This window comes from Rhodamnia argentea, chromosome 8, assembly GCF_020921035.1.
Source record: "Rhodamnia argentea isolate NSW1041297 chromosome 8, ASM2092103v1, whole genome shotgun sequence".
NCBI lineage: Eukaryota > Viridiplantae > Streptophyta > Magnoliopsida > Myrtales > Myrtaceae > Rhodamnia > Rhodamnia argentea.
In genome coordinates this window covers 29,169,806-29,193,670 of record NC_063157.1, presented here as the reverse complement: position 1 = coordinate 29,193,670, position 23,865 = coordinate 29,169,806, and the positions used below count along the sequence as shown (strand labels likewise).

The 23,865-nt window shown below is 40.2% G+C and overlaps 2 protein-coding genes and 2 long non-coding RNA genes across 5 annotated transcripts; 1 reads left to right on the top strand and 3 right to left on the bottom strand.

The window, feature by feature from the left end:
- Positions 1-1,099: 1,099 nt before the first annotated feature.
- On the bottom strand, positions 1,100-6,388 carry LOC115754116 (aquaporin PIP2-1-like). The gene is made up of 5 exons (XM_030693056.2): positions 6,371-6,388; positions 3,236-3,581; positions 2,847-3,142; positions 1,497-1,637; positions 1,100-1,403 (listed from the first exon to the last, which is right to left on the bottom strand). The coding sequence occupies exons 2-5, from the start codon at positions 3,537-3,539 to the stop codon at positions 1,290-1,292; spliced, it is 855 nt and encodes a 284-aa protein (XP_030548916.1). The 5' UTR covers positions 3,540-3,581; positions 6,371-6,388; the 3' UTR covers positions 1,100-1,289.
- A 9,607-nt stretch (positions 6,389-15,995) lies between these two features.
- On the bottom strand, positions 15,996-23,577 carry LOC115754115 (mRNA-decapping enzyme subunit 2). Of its 2 annotated transcripts, none has more exons than XM_030693055.2 (8): positions 23,346-23,577; positions 22,440-22,591; positions 19,573-19,700; positions 18,778-18,873; positions 18,109-18,261; positions 17,571-17,674; positions 17,413-17,477; positions 15,996-16,384 (listed from the first exon to the last, which is right to left on the bottom strand). In XM_030693055.2, exons 1-8 carry the CDS (start codon positions 23,423-23,425, stop codon positions 16,200-16,202), a joined length of 963 nt encoding a protein of 320 aa, XP_030548915.1. In that variant the 5' UTR covers positions 23,426-23,577; the 3' UTR covers positions 15,996-16,199. The 2 variants fall into 2 exon arrangements, with proteins under 2 accessions (XP_030548915.1, XP_048140657.1); XM_048284700.1 differs by lacking the exon at positions 15,996-16,384 and adding an exon at positions 16,675-17,013.
- On the top strand, positions 19,683-20,015 carry LOC125316411. The gene is made up of 2 exons (XR_007199635.1): positions 19,683-19,798; positions 19,836-20,015. It is a non-coding gene; the product is annotated as an uncharacterized LOC125316411 (long non-coding RNA).
- Positions 20,399-22,408, bottom strand: LOC125316410. Its single transcript, XR_007199634.1, has 2 exons — positions 22,359-22,408; positions 20,399-22,081 (listed from the first exon to the last, which is right to left on the bottom strand). It is a non-coding gene; the product is annotated as an uncharacterized LOC125316410 (long non-coding RNA).
- Positions 23,578-23,865: the final 288 nt, after the last annotated feature.

Here is a 23,865-nt window from a genome sequence, read left to right as displayed (position 1 = left end):
AGCAATGCAAGGAAAAGCCTAAATTGAAGACTCTGATCACGTGAGTATTGTAAGCTTTGAAGACTCTGAATACAGTGAATAGTGGCAAGATGAGAGTTTAACTGCCAATTCGAATCCTATCATAACACTATCGATTCCCGCTCTATCTTATTCCGCCTTTGAGAAAACCCGGAATCACAAAAGGGGCCTCGGCTCTATCCTAGGAATCGATCAATTAAATTACACTTCCTCCTCTCTAAACCGCCCCATTCATTCACCATCGTTTCAGGTCCAAGCATTTTTCTTCCACACAAGCCAAAAGATTAAAAAAAAAAGGTGATTGCAATAAAACAAACAATTTGGAAAAGATGAACAAAAATGGAGGAGGAATTTGAGTAGGATGCATTGCCTTGGGGGCTCTGTTAACACCCTCTTACACCCATCAATCCCTACTTCAGAAGCAAAGATTCAATTCGATCTGGGCGAACCTCGAGCAAGGGTCGACGACAGTAGCCACAAAGACCGGACAAAGCTGGAGAATCCTCACAAGATGGACGAAGCGAAAGCCTCTCGCGAGCAGTACCTTCACAAACCGAGAGAGACGCACGGATCTCAGAATAGGAATGCCCGCACCTTCTTCTTCTGCTTCTCGAGGGGACGATGGGTTTGATCAAAAATCTGATGCGAGCGACTGCACCTTAGCTCCCGAGAGCGATCGAACGAGCGATAGAAGAAAGACAGAGAGAGAGCGCGATTGACGACCCTTGCACGAGAGGTGGAGACTCGTCCGAACGAGAGAGAGAGAGAGCGCGCGATGGAGAGTACAGAGTAGGCGATGGAGACGAGAGGGCCATCCGTAAGAGAATGTCAGTAACTGAACTGAACTGTAACTGAACCGAAAGTATCTGAACGGGAAGAAAATTTTGGTTTTTTTCGTTATTTGAACTGAAAGCCAAACCGAACTAAAAATGTGCAAAATTTCAGTTCAGTTGAGTCCAGTTTTTGGTTCAGTTTATGGTACAGTTCTCACACCCCTACTCTTTGCCATTCGAAAAGAACAAAGAAGATACGCACCGAAGAGGACATTTAACAAGAAGGTGAAGAATAAGGGAGAGAGAGATAACAACGAAACAGGAGAGAATTCACATATGAATGTTGCGCACAGCACACAAAGAACAAAGACACATCACAGCACAAGAATTTCCCATCTCTCTCCAGTTTCCACATCTTTTTGTCTTTTTTGTTTTCCCTCATCAGAGAACAAATGGCAGGAGGACGGAAGGGGCAGTTTAATAAGCTGTGAAAACAGACTAAGCATTGCTCCTGAATGATCCAAGGGCCTTGACTGCTCCTGCCCTCAATATGAACTGGTAGTAGAAAGCTGCAATGGCTGCCCCAATGAATGGTCCTACCCAGAAGATCCACTGAGACCCAACAAAAAAACCAAGAACGGCATCATCAGCAAACTGTGACTGAAATGGGGGGCAAAAACAGAAAGAGAAATGAATTAAATTAACCTGATCATTCCAGGCCTCATCCTTGTTGTAGATGACAGCAGCGCCGAGGCTTCTCGCCGGGTTGATACCGGTTCCGGTGATGGGAATGGTGGCCAAGTGAACCATGAACACCGCGAACCCGATGGGCAGAGGAGCCAAGACCTATTTGCAAGATTCATTCCAAAGAAAAGCCACGCATTAGGAACTGCAATACACTCTCTGCCCCGCTTAGAGCAAAGTTAAAGCAATTGGAGCAATTAAAATGTAAAGAAGATGCCAACTTCGACACGGGAGAAAACGAGAGACGAAGCTAACAAAATTCCATCTTTAACTTCGCCGACACGGGAAAACGACAGTGCATGCCCATGAATTTATTACACTTACGAAAGAACTGTTTCTAGTCAAGAAAAGATGCCCAAAAAGGCACGTCAGTGATTCTTGGCTCTACTAAGCTCAATAATATCCTTGTTAAAAAAAGCAAAAATCTAAATAACATCATCCACATAAAAATAAAAAAAGGGTGGGACAAACCAGCATGGCCCATTTCCCTGCAGAGCCAGCGAAGAGCAATGATACATTTCTTTTCTCGCGTGACTCCCGTAATAATAATGCAAGAAACAGAGACAAGATTTAAGGGAAACGTGGCCCAAATTCCTTGAAAAAACCTAACTTCAAATTTAATGTTAAATTTGCCTCAGAACCCTTTTTTTTTTTATCCCAAAAAAGTCCTTAACTTTACGTGCAGTCTCTAATTTACTTGAACATTTTTTTGTTTCAGAACAGACCTTAAACTTTCGATTCAGACCCAAATCTATCCCCAACTTTATTTTTTCTTAGAAAAACCTTCAAACTTTAGATTCAATTCCAAATCTATCTAGAACATTTTTTTCTAAAAAAAAAATCACTAAAAAAAATTCACTAATTTTACTTTCATCTCAAATATACTCCTGTTAGCCATCTATCCAAAAATTATAATTAGTCATTTTTAATTTTCATATCTATTGAAAATGCCATGTTGATTCGTACCTATCACTTTATTTTTTTTAAATGTGAAAATGTCACATCAAATTGGGACTGAATCACACGGTAAATTTAAAAATAAATTACAAATTTGTGAATTTTTTAGACAAATCAGGGCAGATTTAAGATTTAACCTAAAGTGTGTGAATTTTTTGAAACAAAAAAGAAGAAGTTCAAGCCATATTTTGGACTGAACCTAGAGTTTGGAATGGATTTGAAACCAAACAGAAAGTTCGAGAATTTTTTACGAAATAAAAAAAATTCAGAATAATTATGGGACTGCAGATAAAGTTGAGGTTTTTTTTTTTTTTTAGGGGATTAGGCCGGCTATGTGCGTGGATCATCCATTACCGGAACATGGGAGTCTCTGGCGTTCCTCTTGGGATCGGTGGCCGAGAAGACAGTGTAGACCAGTACGAACGTGCCGATGATCTCCGCGCCCAGCCCGACGCGAGCCTTGTACCCGACGGCGAGCTTGTTGGCCCCGCCGCCGTACTGCTCGTAGTACGAGTTCTGGAAGAGCTTGACCAGGGCGACCCCGCATATGGCCCCCGAGCACTGAGCCACCATGTACAGTATGGCTCGCACCAGCGACACCTTCCGGGCCAGGAACAGCCCGAACGTCACCGCCGGGTTGATGTGACCACCTAATCAAAGCAGAAATTTAAAAGAAACTGATTAGTTGATTCGAGAGGTTGAGATATGGTGGCTTGGTTAAGAAGAACAGAGAGACGGATCACCTGAGATTCCGGCGGTGCAGTAGACGAGGACGAAGATCATGCCGCCGAAGGCCCAGGCGATCCCGAGGATGCCAACGCCGCCGCAGGCGTCGACGCCGGGCTTCTTGGGGTCAGTCTGGCTTTGGTACCCGATCACGGTGAGCACGGTGACGTAGAGGAAGAGGAGGGTGGCGATGAACTCAGCGATGAGGGCCCTGTAGAAGGACCACTTGCCCAGCTCCACCGGGTCTATCAAGGGAGCCGGCGGCGGGTCGTGGTAGTCCTTGGCCGGGAATGAGCCCTGCTCCGCCACTTCCTTCGTCATGGTGGAGTTGTTGGCGACTCAGAGAGAGAGAGAGAGAGAGAGATTTTCTCTTGTGTGTGGGAAGTGAAGGTATGTATGGGGGACGAAGACGAAGGGGTATATATACATGGTGAAGAAGAGACGTTGATGACCGAGCCGAGGGGGTGTTGAGAGTTTTTCTTTTTTATGATTTTTGATCCCGTGAAGTGTAATTTATTACAAATTGCCCCCTGAAAACGCCAATTAACAATCTTCTGTGGCGCTTCGCTTTCCACACCGGCCCCCCCACTTGACTTCACCACGCGACGTCCCCGCTCGTCATCATTCTCTCGCCTTCGCTTTATGCTGGACCATGTTTTTGTGTCCTGTTGAGACACTTTTGGCATCAAATTCTTATCCTCTCCCCATGTAGATTTCCTTGCGAAATTCCGGATAAGGATCATAAAGAAGAAACGAAGGAGGTGTTCATGCATGCAAAATCGAATTTTTACGTGTAAGTTACCACATGCTAATTGCTAGCTTGTGTAATTAAGAGACTCGTCTGTCACATGGACAGACAGATCAGCTTCGGTTATGGAAAAAGTTTTTTGAGGATCAACCGCAAATGGTTGTCATTAAAGACCCAAGTGTCGTGAACCCCAGCGAAAATTGATGGAGCAAGATTGACGGATGGGGCGAATCACAGGTTGGAGAAAGGCATGGGAAAACTGTGTGGGACTTGGTCGCATTGATGACGAGACGATGATCAACCAACCTCACTCCAGTCTCCATCCCTGCTCCGTCTGCGCTCTCTGCACAACGCTGCACGGATCATCAGCAGCAGCAGCAGCGGCAGCAACTTCAAGCAGCGGCCGATGGCCAGTGCAGAGACCTGAGCCCTAAAGACTATGCCCCTTCACGTGGTTTCTTGATTCGGTGTCCATTCCGTAGCCATTAAATGATGAACATGAACACCATTTCTCTCTAATGGCACGTCTGATACCTGAACACTTTGGCCTAATATATAACATGATTCCTAAATTTTAAATTTGTTCGATATAATTCTTAAACTTTATCCTCACACGCAATTTAATCTCTAAGCTAAACTTTTAGTTTTGTACATGTTCAATTTCATCCCCGAAATATATGAAGATGTCCCAATGTAGGCCCTTCATACGAATAGCATCGAACTTTTTCATTTAACACAGGGACAAAATCGAACATAGACGACATTACGTATTGAGCTCAAGTTCAAGAACCACATTGAAACGAGTCAAAAAGTCATTAATCACATCACATATTAAGCCAAAATTTAGAGGCGTTATTTTTCCTCTCGGTTTTGCTAGTTATGAGTCGCAATCCACGCTTGGGTGAGGATCTTCACGTGGACTCCTTTGCCCGGGAACTGCGGAACTTACTCCTGTATTTTCTCCAAAAGGACTTACCCAGGTAGTTTCTGCAATTAGGAGTGCCTTGTTTGTCGTCGTTCTTTAGAATACTTGTTTGGTGGCTAAACATAGCAAGGAAACCTCGTACAAATACTTATAAAAAAAAAAATCATTTCCCCTATAAAATCAAGAGAAAAATAAATTGTTGTTTGGTGTTATTAGGGTTTTTCATGGACGCGGGAATTCTCAATCTAATATGAGCTTCCTTGTTATAGAGGGAAAGAAACGACATTTTCTAAGCGTGCTTTTCAAATTATCCTCATCATAGGACTAGAAAAATGAAGTTACTCGTGACAATGATCCTTTGGTAGCAGATGATTAAAAACATATTTGCCTTTTTCGAGACATTAACTTATTTCATATTATGTGTAATTGTTTCAAAACCAAGACTTTGCACTAAGACCCAAGACTTTTAAGTCAAAAAGTTCTCATTGAAAGCAAATATGATTATGGCGTGTGAAACTCACACCACAATGAGGAAAATAAAAAAAAGTATTGAAACCAAAGAGACATCGCCAGCGGAAGTGATGAGATCGCCACAACTAGGGGTTGCACGACCTCGATGAGGCAGCGCCGGGATCGGGTGACCCCAAGGCGAGCTTGCTTGGGGTTGCAGCAACCGATCTCGCTTAGGTTGCACGGTCACCACGAGGATTGCTTAGGGTCCAACAATCCCGGCGAGATCTATCTCTCTCGAGTCAAAACACCACCGGCGAGCGGTTCGCTTGGGCTCGCTAGATCCCGAGGACGGGTGATCCAAATGACCTCTACCATTGCTTCCGCCCTCCTCTCTCTCTCTCTCTCTATATCATGAACAACTCCATATTGAAGGAGAACATGAGGGTATTTTGTTGTTAGGAATATGTTTTCGCAATATGATTGGGGTAAAATTATTTTTTGTAATCGAGAAAATTGCTTTCCTTAATTTATTACGGTTCATTTTTTATTTTATTTTTTGGTTAAACATCACAATTTTCACTCAAGCGATTTTAAAGGAGTTAAAATGGCTCGGCAAAACAGTGTCAACGGCACATTTGATTTGACCAATCCCTGAAAGGTAGATATTAGTAACCGAACTTTGTGACTGATTGTTAGCGACCGTTAAAGAGACAATTATTAACACTTTGGTCTTTTTTGTTGCTTGGGTTGGGGTAGGGTACGCTCGCTCTTCGAAGAGTTACTTTTGAAATTTCTCGACTTTTTTCTTGGGGAAAGGATGAGACGACACGTGGCAGAATGGGCGGCTGAAGATGGCTTGGCGGAACTGAACGTTGGGGGAGGTGGGACCGGCCAAAGCCACCACGCCAACCTAGAACTAGGCGGGCGAAGAAACGATTGGACAGTGCGGGGTCGTAAAGTGGAAATACTGGAATGACGTCATTGTCCACATCATCATCACATCAATGGCTTCAAAGATTTGGATATAGAGAGAGAGAGAGAGAGAGAGAGAGAGATGGTATTAATTTTTGGTCGAAGAGATGGCATTGATTAAAGTGGAAGATTTTCTGCAGGGAGGGTGTGAAGCAGGAGTGTCGTGCAAGCAAAGTTCGGCTGCTCCACGACTTGCCCTAAAATTTTTAAATAAAAAGCATTTAAACTCTACCTTTTTTTTTTTTTTTTTTTTTTTTTTCCCCCCCCCCTCTTCATCTCTTCTTGATGAAGTCTTCCATCTGCTAAGAAAGACAAGGGGGGGTATTCAATCGAAAAGAGGGTTTTTTTCTTTTTTTTGGGGGGGTTTTTTTGGGGGTTTCCGAATGGGGAGAGATACGATAAAGAAAAAAAACAAACGAACGAAAAGCTCAAAGATCTCCAATCCTCTTCGCTACGACGACCCAACAAATGAACCCAAAACCACCCGCCGAAACCAACCCCTCCGCCATCAAGAACCAGGAAAAATCGCATCCTTGATAGGCATGAAGCATGCTCCCCAAGCCTACAGCACACCCTCAAGTCGAGTCGACAACCCGGACCGCATGTTGACTACTTGGCATCCTTTCCACACGCTCTCGCCACAAAGGACCACACCCGCCCGATTCGGGAAAACGACATGTGGAAGTTTTGCCACCACCGAAGTTCTACTAAGAAAGGACAGGAAACGGCCACGCGGCGGAGCCTAGCGTCCAGAGCCGGTCGGCGGGGAGGGCGGGTGGCGATGACAACCTCGCGGTGGCGCGATCACGCACGTCACAACAAGTGGGAGTTCCGTGGGCGGGGATGGAGGACTGAAGAAGAGGTGGGGAGGCGATGAACAGGGGGGGAGGGGAAGGGAGGAGAAAAAAAGAAAATAGAAAGAAAAGGCTAAAAGATTAAAACAAAATGTCCTTCAATTAGGCCCTTATTGAAACCCTATTTGAAACGATGTTCACCTAGGCCCTTATTTGAAAAATAGACCACTGAGCCCTTTTATTTCCTTAAATTGTTATTTAAACTTTACCACCTATACAACATGATCTTTGAATTTTAATTTGTTCCATATAATCTTCAAAACTTTTAATTTAATTCCCAAACTTTGTGAAAATGTTTAATAACGATTCAAGTTTAAGGATAATATTGAGTATCTCATACGGTTCAAAGATTAAATTGAATACGTACCAAAAGTTTAGATACCACGTTCAACAATTTAAAAGTTCGAGGGCGACATTACATATTTTAACTCAAGTTTAGAGACCGCATTAAATAAGTTAACAATTTAGGAGCCGCATTGCATATTTAGCCAAAGTTTAAGAACCGTTTCACGATTTTTGCACCTAGATGCTATGGCTCCGAAATAGTGTAAAAATAAAAAAGAGAAGGGCTTTGAATTCTATTCACAAATATCAAAAGAAATATATAGCTCTAATCAAGAGCCAAGCTCTTTCCAAAGGGTGCTCACCTAATTATTTTTAGTTTTTCACTCGACAAGTCTTGTTTGTTGGTGCTCTTAGGGCACTTTTTAGGTGGCAAAACTTAAATTTGGCAAGAAAACCTCCTACAAAAACTTTAAAAAATAAAAAACAATAATCATTTTCCTATACAATCAAGAGCAAAATACATTATTGTTTGGACCGCTTACTCAGATTTTGCCTACTTAATGCAGATCTTAGGGTTTTTTTTTTTTTTTCATGGACGTGGGAGTTATCTATCTAAGATGAGCTACCCTGTTATGGGGGAAAAAACAACAATTTCTGAGCATACTTTCCAAATAATCCTCTCGTAAGATTAGAAAAATGAAGTTATTGTGACAATGATCCTCTAGTAGCGGCTGATTAAAAAAATTGCATATTTAGACACATTAACTTATTTCATGTTATGTGCTTTTCAGGCAAGAGTTTGCACTGAGACAGAGACTAGTCAAAAAGTTTTCATTGAAAGCAAATTGTTTGTCATGTGTAAATTACACACCACAAAGCAACTTTCTAAATGAGAAAAAAAAAAACTGATACCAAAGAGATAAAACATGCAGAGGTGATAAGATCGCCACAACTAGAGGTTGCAGGACCCCCGATGAGGCAGCGCAGGTGACTCCATGATGAGTTCGCTTGGGGTCGTAGCCTAAGCGAGATTTCACTCGGGTTGCACGACCCACAAGGTTCACTTAGGGTCCAGCTACCCCGACGAGATCTGTCTCACCCGAGTCAAGCGCCACCAACGAGTGGTTTGCCCGGACTCGCTCAATCTCAACAAGGCAGCTCAAGGTTGAGTGATCCAAGGAGCCATTTGCCTCAGCGCGATGTTGGCGAGGCCACTATCATTGTGCCTCTCTCTTTCTCCCTCCTATCTTTCTATCATGAGCAACTCCAAATTGAAGGAGAAGACCAAAGGTAATGAATATGTTTTCATAAAGTGATCGAGGTAAAATAATTTTTAGTAATCAAGGGAAATCGCTTTCCTTAACATATTACGATCAAAATTTATTTTGTTAAATACCACAATTTAAAATACCACAATTTTCAATCAAGCGATTTTAAAGGAGTTAAAATGGCTTGGTAAAACATTGTCAAAGGCTCATTTAACCCGAGTCCCCAAAATATGAAAAAATGGAAGTGCTCTAATTTTCTCAAATAAAGGTTTGAAGTGGGCCTTATTTCAAATAAGAGCCTAAAGTACTCAAATTATTTCAAAGAAGGCTTAGCCGAAGGGCATTTCATCCCTTTTTTTTTTTAATTTCTTTTTCTTTTTCTTTTTCTTTTTTTCTCCCCTCCTCTCCCCAAGCCATTGCCGGCCTCGGGCGAGGGCGCCCCTCACTTGGGCCGACGGCGGGATACCCTCACCCGGGACGGCGTCGTCGAGCGAGGGCCCCCTCACCTAGGTTGGCAAGGCTAGGCAAGGGCTACCCTTGCCTTTGCTCAACGTCAGCCCGGGCGAGGCATGCCTCCGACGTTGTCTTGGGAAGGGGAGGGGAGGGACAAAAAAAAAAAAAAAAAAAAACAGGTAAAAAAATGAAAAAGAAATAGAAAAAAGTAAAAAAGTAAATGATAAAAATGTCTTTCAATTAGGTTCTTATTTGAAATAAGATCTAGTTCAGATCCTTATTTGAAAAAATGTGAATATTTCAAGCCTTTAATTAAAATTTTCCCTCGAAACATTTATAGTAACGAAATTTTATGACTATTTTTTAGCCACCCTAGTTAGCATCGCCGAGACAATAATTAGCACGACCCATATGATTTTTTTTTTTTTTTTTTGCCTTGGGTACAATCTTCCAAGAGTTGCTTTTGAAATTTCTGGACTCTTCGTCGGGAAGGATGAGGCGACACGTGGCATAACGGGTGGCTGAAGATGGCTTGGCGGAAGTGAACGTTGGGAGAGCTGGGACCGGCCAAAGCCAAGCCACCCCAGAGGAAGGGAGAGAATTACACAGTGGAAATGGTGTAATTAGATGACTTCATTGTCGACCTCATCATCATTTTATTGGCTTCGAAGATTTAGAGAGAGAGAGAGAGAGAGAGAGAGTATCGAATTGATTACAGTAGAGAGAGAAAGAGAGATGGTTTTTATTACAGTGAAAGATTTTCTGCATTGTGTGAAGCAGGAGCAGTGTTGTGAAAGCAAAGCTTAACTACTCGGGCAACTTTGCCCTTTTTGGTTTGTATTTTTGCAGGGTGAGTTTCCAGATATTACAATGCAGAGGAAATCAAATGAACATTTAGTCTGACCTTTTTACTACGTTTGTGCGATCGAATCTTGTGACCGCTAATATGGGAAATCAAATACTACAAAATTTTTTTTGGTCGAACAAATACTATAACTTTAGTTCAATCGAATTGGTGGCTTGACATATGCCTACATTTTATTTTGTTCTTAATACGTTATGCGATCTTACTCGATAAAGGCGAGTTCTATACGGCTGAGCTAGAATGACACACCATCAATTTGACCGAGATTCCTAATCTTCGGTAACCGGAAGAATTACATTCAACATTAGACTAATAAGACTTCATTGCATAAATTAAGAGTCACTGGACATAAGGATAAAAAATGAAATTTCCTCTTTTACTTTCATTTCTTTGATTTATGTACCGGGTTTAGAATAACATATGAATTTCTCAAAATGTTTAAAGGGGTGTAAGCATATATTAGTATCTAATGTCATCACAATTATTCTTATGACCTATACGAAGCAAATAATTCGACTTAAATGGTCACGCATTTGATTGTCTTAAAAGTTATAGTAAATTAACTTTAGCTTCTGGCGACCAAATAAAAAGACTTTGGAACTCAGTATTCTTGTACTCTATCTCCACTTCTTCTAATTTCTGCCTTCACAGTTTTATGTTCTTTCTCTTTCCTCTCTTCTTGAGCAAAGCTTTAAGTAAACCCTTGTTTCTTGTAGAGACTTCCTAGGTTCTTGTTCTTTCAAGACTGAGCCCTTCCATAAAATACTAAGCAATGTAATAAACCCTAGATGGAGAGAGACACAGAGAGAGACAGAGAAGTAGGATTTATACTTGTTTAAAAATATAATAGCCTTTGTTTCTGCCCTCTCTCTCTCTCTCTCTCTCTCTCCCCCCCTCCTCCCTCTCTCTCTCTCTCTCTCTATATATATATATATATATATATATATATATATATAGAGAGAGAGAGAGAGAGAGAAGATAACTGTTTAAAAATATAATAACCTTTCTATATATATATATATATATATATATATATATAAGAGAGAGAGAGAGAGAGAGAGAGAGAGAGAGAGAGAGAGAGAGAGAGAGAGAGAGAGAGGATTTATACTTGTTTAAAAATATAATAACCTTTCTTTTTGCCCTTTCTGGCAAACCCTAATGTCATGGCCTTGGGTGCATTATTTGTGTAGTGGCTACTAGATTAGCCAATGGTGAGTTACTAGATTGGCCATGATCTTTCCTCCATACAAAAGTGCCAAATGATCTGTCAAAGTCATAAAGATCCATGCTTTTTCCAGAGAAAAAAGACTCTTGTGATCTGTGATGGTACGCTTAGATAGTAAAAATTCACATGGCTTTCAAGACAAATGGGGATGAGGATGGTTGTTGAACCGCCCCCATTGCCACATCTAGTCAAAGACCAATGGACATATTTAAGTTCAAATGCTAACAGTGACCATCTGAATTAATTAGGGTTCCAATAAGGCCAAACCCTAGCTCTCTCTCTCTCTCTCTCTCTGTGGCCAAAGAAGAGCAGTGGGTCCCATCAAAAGAAAATGGGCAATCAACGATGAGTCAATTTGGTCGGTCGGCCAGCAAAGAGAAACCTCAGCCACATCCTCAGTCACATGAGGAGCATAGCCAGCAACGAATCTGCTTGACCTCATATTGTTTGTCTTAGCATCTTCTTGAATATCTTTAGAATAAAGACTATCGGTATCAACCCAACTTAAAAAAAGAAAAGGCAAAGCAAGACAAGAATAACAACATCTCTATCTTATAATCTATAATAAAACTTTGAGAAAACCATGAGAGAAAGTTAGTTCTCAACTTTGTAAAGAAAAAAACACACATTCACTCTCTAAATATCTATCTTAAGTGGTAGCTATATGTTGTTTTTGTTGAATCTGATATGTATAATTATATAAATAGTCCCCGAATTTTGATCCAACATGAAATGTGGTTCATGAACTTTTAATTACTCAATGTGATCCATGAAATTTCTATTTAATATTCAATATGGTCTCTGAATTTTTAATTTATTCAAATCCGGTTCTCGAACTTTTGGTACATGCTCAATATCGTCTTTCCATTAATGTAAGATCAAAGAGTACATAGAGCATTCTCATATAATCGAAGGACTAAATTGGACATGTATCAAAAGTTCGGGAACTACATTGAATAAATTAAAAGTTCATGGACCACATTGCACGCTAGTTCAGGAAATGTATTGAATAAATTAGAAGTTTAGGAATCACACTACATGTTTGGTCAAAGTTCAAGAATAATCCGTGTCATTTTCTTAATATGATATTACCTTTTCTAATGGTTTTGACTATCATAAGGATGGTGTGTTACCTAAACTGTAGCTAGTCCAGGGACAAGGATCCGAAAGTAGATCTCGAATATCATGTTCGATACTCCTTGGCATTAGCGTGGGTCATGCTTCATGCTTTTTCTTCAATACCATGTTACCAACCACTAGCAAGTTTTCCCTAATTGCCTTGTGCTTATTTTTGTTGGATCCAACCCCAATGATTGCCCTGCCTATTCCTGGAGAATCATATCCTGTATGAGCGTGGCTAATGGGTTTCCGTTTTGATTCGTGAATTACGTTCCTAAGAACAATATGCGAAAATATTTATAAGGGTAATTATCCAAAACATCTTAAACCTATTGTACGGCGGTCAATTTAGTCCTAAACCTTTTAATTGTGACAATTGAGTCATAAATATTTTGACGATTCACCGATTTAATCCCGAACTTTTCAATTGTGTCAATTTAATCGTGAACATTTTGAAGAATTGTCAAGTTAGCCCTAAATCTATTATTTGGACCAATGGCGGAAAGGACTATATTGGCAAAAGGCCGAAAGGTTCGGGACAAATTGACACAATCAAAAAGGTTTATGACTGAATTAACAAATCGTCAAAAGTTGTAGGACTCAATTGGCACAATTGAAAGATTTAAAATTAAATTGATAGCCATACAATATGTTTAAGACTTTTTGGACGGTTTTTTTTTTCATATTTATATAACCCACCAAGAAAAAAAAAACACGAATATTTAGTCCGGCCAGTGTTACTAAGACGAATTGGCTGACTTTTATTCTTGAGATTCAGCAAGTCTATAGTATAGTGCGTGGGAACCTTGCACAAATCTTGATTGTGAAATAACCATCTTGATAAGCGTTAAACATTACTAATTTTCTGTCCATCATTAAAGAGAAAACTCAAAAAAAAAAAAAAAAAAATTTTTCCAACCATCATGAAAGCCGACAGTACTTAGTACTGCCCAATTTAACTTTTGTGGCGGTGGATGTCACGGTGGCCGCCGACCCCACCACCACCACCGCCACCACCACCACCCGCCGCCCAAAAACCCAACTTCTCCAAACCGACAACAGATGGTCCCGCCAATCCAAATCACAGTTTCCACTCTCTCTCTTTTTTGGTTTTTTTTTTTTTTCCCATACTGATTCAATTTTCACGTGGTTAAACTTGGCAGCTCGTACAGCCGCAATCCATCCATGTTCATTCGGTGCGTCTGCGAGTGTGCGTGCTCTCTTTGCAAAGCTGACAAGACCGAACATGGTGGATCGAATTATGGCGAATGATTCTCTGAACGTAGGTGGGGGTGGGGCCTGGCAGCGGTCGGCAAGATTACGTGGTGCTCGAGCCTGAAGACCTCCTTTGAAAATCATATTAAAATTGACAACATAACTTTTCAATTGTGTCAATTCAACCTTAAAATCTTTGCGTATTTTATCAATTGAGTTCATCCGATTAATTTTGATCGAAAATCGCTGACGTGAACGCCGACCGCCCTACTTGTCACGATCGACACTAACGTAAACAATTTTTAACTTTTAATAATTTTCTTATTTCTTTTCTTTTCTTTTCTTTACTCTTTTTTTTTCTAAGGCTTTGGGCCGATGACCCTCGTCAGATTTGGGTGAGGGCTACGACGGCCTCTCCCGAGGCCAACGAGGGCTGGCCGCGGTGCCCTCACTAGGCCAGATTTGGAGGGCGTAACGGCCCTCGTGTAGATCGCCGGCCTCAAGTCCAGGGGAAAAAAAAAAAGGAAAAGAAAAAAAACATAAAAATATTGATATATTATTTAAAAATATTTAAGTCGGTGCCGGCCATGTCGCATAGGGCGGCAAGCGATTTCCCGTCAATTTTGGCCGTATGGACTCAGTTGGCAAAACGTAAGAATGATCAGGACTGAATTCATGACACAATTGAAATGTTTAAAAATGAATTGGCACAAATGTGATAGGTATAGGACTTCCTTAGTAATTCTCCGGACAAAACCCTAAATCAGAGCGCTCGTGATAACGTTCAAAAGAGACGGTCTTCAAGGCATGTTAAATGGGACCTTTAAAACGTCTGTGGTAGGCCACCGATAGTTTGAATTTAATGATCCTCTCTCTCCCTCTGTGCATGCAAGACTCGCTGTTAATGAACCAGCAAAGCCCAGCGACCTTTAAGGTTTGGACCACAGTATTTGCATTAAGGTTCTACACGTGAGTGTTGTAATGCAACGGTCTCGTGGACCTAAAAGGTCTCTCGAAGATGGTCCCCGTCCCAACGGACAATGACTTGCCCCAACGGCATAGTTGTGTCAAGTGCAAATCGAATTTCGAATTTCGAATCCAATGTGAGGGCGAAATCATCTACCATGACCCAATCCTCGCCCTCACGAGTCCAGTAGATGGTGATTTCCATGAAATGCTAGGGCTCCGACCCGGGTGCGTAATCGGGCCGAGCACCCCACGGTCAATTGATGGGTCTTGTATGAATCCCACTTAGACACATGTGCGCTCGAGTTCACAGTACTCACGATCCTATAAAATAGACGCTAAACCTATTATATATCAATTCATTCGTAAACTTTTTAATTTGACTAATTTGGATCTATGATTTTCCAATTGTAGTATTTTTGATCTCTTTTGACTGGAATTTGCTAATGTGGCAAACCAATCAATGTCGACCTTACTACGCAGCACGGTTAATGCTGATATTGATGATTTTTGCAACTTTTAAAAATTTTTGATATGGCGAGGACCAGGACCACCTTGCTAGCAACCTCTGCTAGCCATCACCAAGGCCTTGACAACCAATTGCAGGCATGAACAAAAAAAAAAAAAAAAGGAAATACAATAAAAGAAAGGAAAAAAAAGAGAAAAAAAGTTGCAAAAATCGTTTACGGCAGCTTCGGCCGTGTCACGTATGGTGGCCAACGTCCACATCAGCAATTTCCAATCAAAATTAACCAAAAAGGCTACATTGAAAAATCGTCGAAAATTTAAGATTAAATTGGCCAAATTGAAAATTTTAGAACTGAATTGACTACTATACATAAGGTTTATGACTTTTTGACCAAATATCCCACGTTTCTCCTGCATTTGGCATTCCCTTTTTCTTCTTGTGAAGAAAACTCAATCAACAAAACAAAACAAAACAAAAACCCGAACTTTGGAACACTCCCGTCTCCCCATAGAATGATCAGGCAGGAAACAAAAAAAAAAATTTGCCGATGAACATGTTTCCAGTATCGGCTCTAGGAAATATGTAAACCATTTTCGATCTTTAAAACAAGAAATTAAGTCCTAACACAAACCTCTGGCTTCCTCTTGGGTATTAGCAGGCTCTTTGACAGAGTACGGTGGTCATGTTCCACTTGATGTGCCAATCCAAGCATCAGAGACTATACAAACCGAACGGTGATCCAACCCTCCAGTCTCCACTCGTTAGGATAAGGCACAAAAGTAGGAGAATATGACCCGACCCAACCTACCCGTTTCACCGGTCTAAATAAAATTCAGGAACCTGTACCATTTAACCCGTTTATTACCCATTTACTATCCTCATCTCCTGTTACCATTTTGAGACCACTCCATGGAGATTACCATGCTGAAAGCAATACATAAGATAATGGACAACAGAAGAGAAAGTCAGAAACATCAATACCTTTATACAAATGCTAGCTGTACAAGACATACATCACCGATGCTGTGACGAACATCACAGAATGACAATACCAATGTACACTAGACAGATCATGACAGGGTTAAGAAGCGGGAACGCAAGCCCAAAGGCGACACGAAAATAAAAAGTAGGTACACTGTCGAGAAGGGGCCTTTTTTTTTCTTGTCAAGAAGAGAAGCCAGCTTCCATTGCTCTTAAAATTGCCGCAGTATCAAATCTAAAGCGTCGGAAACTTTTCCCAGGGCCTGAGTTAGAAGAGTGAACGTTAGAGGCAGATCTACTTGGCTGAGGCTCTGGTATGGTGGAGCTACTTCCCGTAGAACTATTCTTTGCCTTCCAGACACAAATTCCTGGAAAAGATAGGTCAATCCCATTAGAAGCAGCCCAGATAAATTAGCAGATGCAGAACTCGTCTTGTAAAATCCGCAGCCAAAGAATGACTCATCATACAAAAGTCAAATCCAGCTAAGAAGGATGATGGCAAGAACAGAAGTGATAACTGTCAGAACAATCAGATTTCATTTCACGCTCGTTCACAATGCAGTTTTAAGAAAGGAAGAAGACAAATGTTTCGCCCAAGTTCCATGTGACTGCCAAGACAGTGGACAAGAAGAATAATTTGTTCAGTCGCCTATGTTGCCGAGGAAAGCCGACATATAAAATGTAACATTGTCACAAAGAAAGTCATAGGACAGATGGAAACCTGGAATCCGATGAAAACTAAAATTCAAAAAGGATTCCCCTATTACAAGAGATTGGGAAGCCATGACCTTGATAAGCCAACAACATACAAAGCACAGACTCATCATCGACTTTCCCATGTGCCATCCTTGTGGGTTAAATCAAAGGAATGGCCGTCCACATTCAAGTTCCCTCATCTAATATGCAAGAATCAAAAGCATGGAAATTACGTATAGAGTTGACGTTATATGTAGGACACAAAAACAAAGTAGTAGCCTGAACTCCGAGAATAAGGATTCTGCAGGAATTAGATATGGGAACAAGGCTTATCACGTCCCATAACCTTAAACCGCTTAGTAATACCCTAAAACGTCAATTCATAATTATTTTGTATACTAAATAATCCGATACATGAAGAGAATACCCTTCATTGATGGTCAAATAAACAAAAAAGTCACAGAACCATATTTTTCCTATCCACTCTGAGAGAAATAAAGGTCAAGTCACTCTACTGGCATATATTGAGGCTTGGCATAGATGAAAAGAAAACACAAGACATTCTTTAATACATTATTTTCATTAATTGTCTCCCCTTAACATCTCGGTTCCAACAAAACATCGATGCAAACATCACAAAGCGGAAACATAATACGTCCTATTCTGCGCAGGACTAGCAGGAGTTAGAAAGGAGGGTAACCTTTAAGAGGTATATGAGATCTTGCAGCAGCAGGCTGATGTGCGAAAATCCAGGACTTCAAGGATCTGCAACACAAAATAATTATGTAGAGGGTTCAGAAATGCAATTTCCAAAGTTGAAACCCAAAATCTTGTTAAATGAAGTGTTGAAGCACGCACGCCAAGAAGGGAGCCACCATATATAGCTTGAGCCCAATTATACTACGAGATATAACAGCATCATTTACAGGCTGAAGCTCATCGAGGCGGTGCCATGCAATTTCCTGCAAATAAATGAAAGAAATGATTTACGCACAACTAGACTCATTTCGTCCCTTACTTAGCTTTCAAGCCTTCCCTTTTCTCACGTCTAACCCAATATCATAGCAGGAGCAATAAGTTATATCCAACCGTTGACAAAGCTAACAGTCAGCATAATGTTTTTAGCAATGTGGCGAATTAGAGTATGAATAAACCCTTAAGCTGCAAATATAGAAATACGAAGACCACAAGTTCACAAAATTGGAGACTGCAATTTAAACATTCATTCAGGAAAACCGGACAAAAAGTCACGCCTTCAATTTTTAGCTTCAGCAACAAAACAGTGTTTCTTAAGAAGGATTAAACTGTCCGGTCTTCATTCTACATGACGGTAAATGCTAACAAATGCAGGTTCGAAATTCAAGAGGGTAATTGATTGCCCAAACAGAGACATTACACTAATCTCTTTTTTAGTAAGTGGAGCAAAAGCAGTATCATCCTTCACGCCTGCAATAACATACAGCCGCACTCTCTGCTGTCCAAATATCATCTCAATATACTCATCCTTATTAAGAAGGTTTGTCACATCAAAACCTGTTTCCTCTAGGACCTGCATTAGCCATAAAATAGAACGAGTCAACAGTATTTCAATGTCTTGTGGCTTAGAAGTGAGAAAAGCCATGAAGGAGCCTTTCAGTACAGATCCCCAAACTCAGCTAACTGAACTTTGATGAACTCGTAGTATCTTAATGGAAACAAAATCATGTCTGAATTGTTATAACACATAGCGCTAAGTACCAAACAAAACAGAACATTTTTCTGCTAAAACAGAAACCAGCTTCATTTACTATGTGCCAACCCAAGGTTCAGAGAAAATGTTTCCTCCCTCTCACTTTCCTGAAAGTACAACGAAGAAAAAAATTCTTTTCACTTCACTTTACAAATGGTCTTCCAGTCTTTCCCGATTCAAACAAAGGGGAACTATAGTGCTCTATCTCTAATAAGTAGTGTTTCAAACCCTTTCTCACACCTAGGCTATCCCTAGTTGCAACTCACGTTCGCATTTTTCAAGAACTTCTCTATTAACAAGAAACAAACTGTAAGATGTAGAGGGAAAAAAGCTCACTTCTCTAATGGCACATGCATGATCTTCCTCGTCTTTGTTCTTTTTCCCACGAGGAAAGCTCCAGCTTGTTCCTTTCCATCCCTTCACTAGTAAGCACTGCCAAGGATTAATTTACAACAGTTTTACAAAGTTAGAGCTGTACTTGTCAAAAAATCACAAAATGAAATAAAAGGGCAGTAAAGGGAAAAAATCATTCTCTGAGCATCCACCAAGCAGTATAAAGACAACTCTTCTTTTGTAACCGTAAAGCAAAGTCGAATAAAATAATAGGTTGTATAATGCAAGTACTTCGGAATATGACTAACAAGGTATCTGTTTCCTGCTCCTCTAATTGCAGATTCTGCAACTTAGAAGCCCATGGTATGGTTCATTAATGCATGATGTTTGAACTATTCATCATAACTTCATAGGGTACACCAAAATCATTTACATTCTTGTTTTCCTTGCTTTCTGTCATAGACAAAGATCATATTAGAGTGGATACTAGAAACTGTGCATCATGAATTACATGGTCCACAAAAAGATGACAAAACTTATCCACTGACCATGGATCATTTACAGACCAAACTTTCTAGAAAGAGGACCAGCAAAGTAAGGGGACTCATGAATTGACAAAACGGACAGCTAGATATGCTTGTTTGTCAACATAATCACCTTGTGAAATAGTAATTCACACTCGTGGAGCTTGCTACTAAGATCATGACAACTTAAAGCAACTTGGCAGGAAGGTCCAGACAATGATCATATGAGAAGGTGAATCATGTGAAGATAACAACACTAAAAGAGGAAACTTACCCGTTCGTATGTTTCATCTAAAATAATTGCACCGGTCACAGGAACTCGAACCTTGTAGGAAGTGAAGTCTTTGAAAATGTCATCAATGTGAGCAACATAAGGCCTCAAAACTTCGCAGCTGTTAAAAACTTAGCCTAATAAGGAGAACAATGTCTTCGAATGCCAGAATTTCCAAATGCATGTATGCGTCAGTCATACACAGACATGCACATGTGTGTGTGTGTGTGTATATATGAGAGAGAGAGAGAGAGAGAGAGAGAGAGAGAGAGAGAGAGAGCTCTTATAGATGTCATGAAATATTACAATCTGTTCCAGAATCTAAAAAGATTGACTGTAGAGGACCATTAACCATGGCATACAAACTTCTATCTTCATCAATAATTATAATTTGGCAGATAATACGGATCCGACTCAGGCATTTTGCCTATTATGTCACTAACTGATAAAAACTCATCAAGAAGGCAGTATCAGTCCTCTTCCCGGTAGAGATGATTGAACAACCAATTAAATAAGGTTTGCTAGACTGATCAAACAAAGATTATCTATTATGATTGACCTAACTGTGGGTCAGCATTAGTTGTACTCTTACATATCAGAGTCCAATTCATAAGCAGAACTAAATAAATTGTTAATGTGGAGATAGTTCAAAAGCTCATAATCCATTCTCATTCTATCATATCTAAGAGTCCAAATATAACCAGATCAGAAAAGCAACCGCTCTAAACTGTTTCTATGACATCATATCGAAAGGTGAAAAAGAAAAGTAACTTATTTTGATTTAATAAAAGGGTCCGTCACATCTCTGCTGCGCCTTTTGCAAGTTTGAGCCACTAATAGCCTTCAGTTGTTACTACAGGGAGAGAAATGAAACTCAAACCCTTATGACTTTATGAAGCCCGAACTTGCAGTTTCAGATATTATACAATTTCAATTCTTCTACTAAAGAGAGAAAAGTCAAATGCCGAAGGCACAAATTTTTCAGTAATTGGATAGTTTCAACATTTCAGCATTTTACCGGCCCCTTCAATACACCTCCAAGTGGCACTAGAAGTAATTTACTTTATTTCCCACAAAACAAAACTTCATCCAACTTATGCAGATAACAAAGCAGTTCAGGAACCCGAAAAATTAATTACATCAGACAAACGCAATGAATGAACAGTTAATGATGATTAGACGAAAAAAGATACCACAAATATCAAGGTTTAATGTGGCAATTTATTAATATTACTCTCCATAGACTGAAAATATATCAGTAACTGTGTACGTCTGTTTAAAATACAAACCAAGCTAAGCTATACAATATTTAACAATGCTTATCAATGTTGGCTTTCTAGTGATAAATAGTAAGAGTTATTTAGGCATCGGTATAACTTAGAAGTAGCAGAATCGTTATAGCTAGTCCTTTAGAGTTAAGTGTATCTCCATCTAAATGCCCTTATAGTGGGAAAATTCATATTCCACTGAAATATTCCTGAGGAACTACGGTAACTGACTGTTTTATACGTTGACAACAAATTAAAAGATTGGGCTAATTATATGATAATGTTGGAAAGCATATAAAGAATATAGAAATGAGAACAATTGTAGCCACCGCAAAGTAATACACAGATTCTTTACAACAAGAGAACTAGCCTGGATATATAACTGCCTGGTCAAGTCTCTTTCATGGTCTAAAAAAATCCAAGTTATAAGACGGGGATATGGATACACAAAAAATAATCTCCCCCCAAACACATACAAAAAAAAGAAAAAAAAAAAGAAGAAAAGGTGATACCTTCACTTGCTTAGATTATCTAAAAGAACTTACTCTCCGCAAGATGCCCTAAGGTCATATTCTTCCAAAACTCTTGCAAGTGATTGATCTGATGTTTACTGTCCATCCCAGCAAAGATCAGGACAACAGTGATCTAATTTACTACCAAAAGGTCTTTATAAGAATAATAATGAAACAAAAAAGGTTGTCACAAACAAGAGAAATGAAAGGGAAACTAAGAAAACTTAAAATGGTATGCCAAATTTTATTGAGAGATTTGATAACAAATCACCCATACTACCATCTCACAAGTTTTGGCCCGAACACTAATAAAATGTGACATTTAACAAGCCAGTATAACATCAAGAAGATCACTTGTCACCCTTGAACCTATTCCGCAACAAAATCACTTATAAAAAATTTGGTCTCAAATGAAGAACCCCTTAGAGCTTCGTCATCCACATGAATGAGTCAATCTATCTAACTTGTACTTTAGTGACCAAAATGCCAATAGAGAACAAATGGCAGTCCATTTGCAAGTTATATCAGGCAAGAGTGGAGAAACACCAAAATAAGAAGAACTAGTGTCATTCGCATAATATTCCTGCTTGATTTCTGCTTGGTTATTGCTTCCTTGCACCGACATCACGAATATGAATTCTTAATGGTCACACACAACTCATCCCCATCCTGTTGCAGTAGATAACAAGCGGCAGCAGGAGTACAAACAACTGACATGCAAGCAATTTCAATCTATCTAACTTGTACTTTAGTGACCAAAATGCCAATAGAGAACAAATGGCAGTCCATTTGCAAGTTATATCAGGCAAGAGTGGAGGAACACCAAAATAAGAAGAACTAGTGTCATTCGCATAATATTCCCGCTTGATTTCTGCTTGCTTATTGCTTCTGTGCACCGAAATCACGAATATGAATTCTTAATGGTCACACACAACTCATCCCCATCCTGTTGCAGTAGACAACAAGCGGCAGCAGGAGTACAAACAACTGACAAGCAAGCAATTTCAACCATTCCATTCAAAGGAAGCATCGACTCAGCCATGATTTGACAGGTGAAATATGCATGAATAATCAATGTTCCGTAGGATACGTAAACCAGTGAACTCTTTCAGACTCAATGACTTCAGAGATGGATTCTTCTCCACTGAGTTATCCTCATAGAACCAATGGGCATATTCCACGAGAAATAAAATCCTCTCAAATGACTGTAAGTCTTCTTTGGGCACATTCAGAACAAATCGACTGCAAAGAAGTAATTTACAAAGAATCAGAGCCAGCAAAACAGGATAAGCAAGTCACTACTATGCTACCAAGTAGATAAATAGAATGCAGTCCATTGAAGTACATATTTCTGCAGCTTGTTTTAGGAGAAGGAAGGATAGGTGCAGGTGATCAGAACTACAATTGAGCTGCTTTTCCTTCAAACTTACCATGCCTAAGCTCTAAGACATTCAAATACCTTAGATGATATAACCCTAATCCAAACTGTTTGTGCACCTTCAAACTTATAGGTAGACTCACTAATTTATTCATTACCCCTTGATGGAATGAATATCTGAAAAGAATCATATTCATGGCTAAAATTTTCATTTGAGACCTGATTTACAACTCAACAGTTCATTCCTATCAAAAGAACTGCAGCCGCTATCTGTACATGGTGAATTAAACAAAAGCCATCGTTCACCTACGAAATGCCAACGGGTTCGCAGTCCACAACCCAGCCAACTCGAATTTTGTCTCAAAGTATGAACTCCCTATCACTTCCGAAATCGAAACGAGCGCTCATTTCGCTCGCGACTGCAGACGAACAAGTTCAACAAGTCGAGCTCTCACAGACCTCGTGCTAGAAAAGCAGCGAAAACCTACTTCTGTATCCCGAGGTCAACTCCCAGAAGGCTAGCAAAAACCCAAAGGAAACGACAATCCTATCCGTTCTTTTCTCGGTAAACGAAGCACCAACTACGCAACGAAGAGAAGTGGTGAATCGCGTAGGCACCTGCAGAGATCGTCGAGGAGCTCCTGCGAAGGGAGGCCGTTCTTCGACGGAGCGCTCGAGGATCGGTGGAGAGACGACATCGACAGATTACTTAGATGAGTAGAAAGCCTTTCACTTCTGCGACGAGAGGAGGCATGAGGCGCTGCACTATCTTCCGCTGCTGCTGCTGCTGCTGCTTCTTCTTCTTCTTCTTCTTCCCTCGCGACGTCGATCGTCGCTTTCTTCAATCGATCGTCGCTTTCTTCAATTTTCTTCGCCGTCCGTGACTGTAACAGTGTCGCCGCTTTGGTCGAAGTGGAGCTTCAGGGCAGTCGGACGGGTTTTACCCGACCCGAAACTTGGTACTTGGACTTGCACTCTTGGGCCCTTGGCCGAAAGGTTGAACCTATAGTATTGTGATGATTACAGTAATGGTCCAAAATTTTGGCCCAATATATAATATTATTGCCAAACGTTTAACTTGTTTAATGTAATCCCTAAACTTTAACTCAATATACAATATCGTTTCTGAATTTTTAAT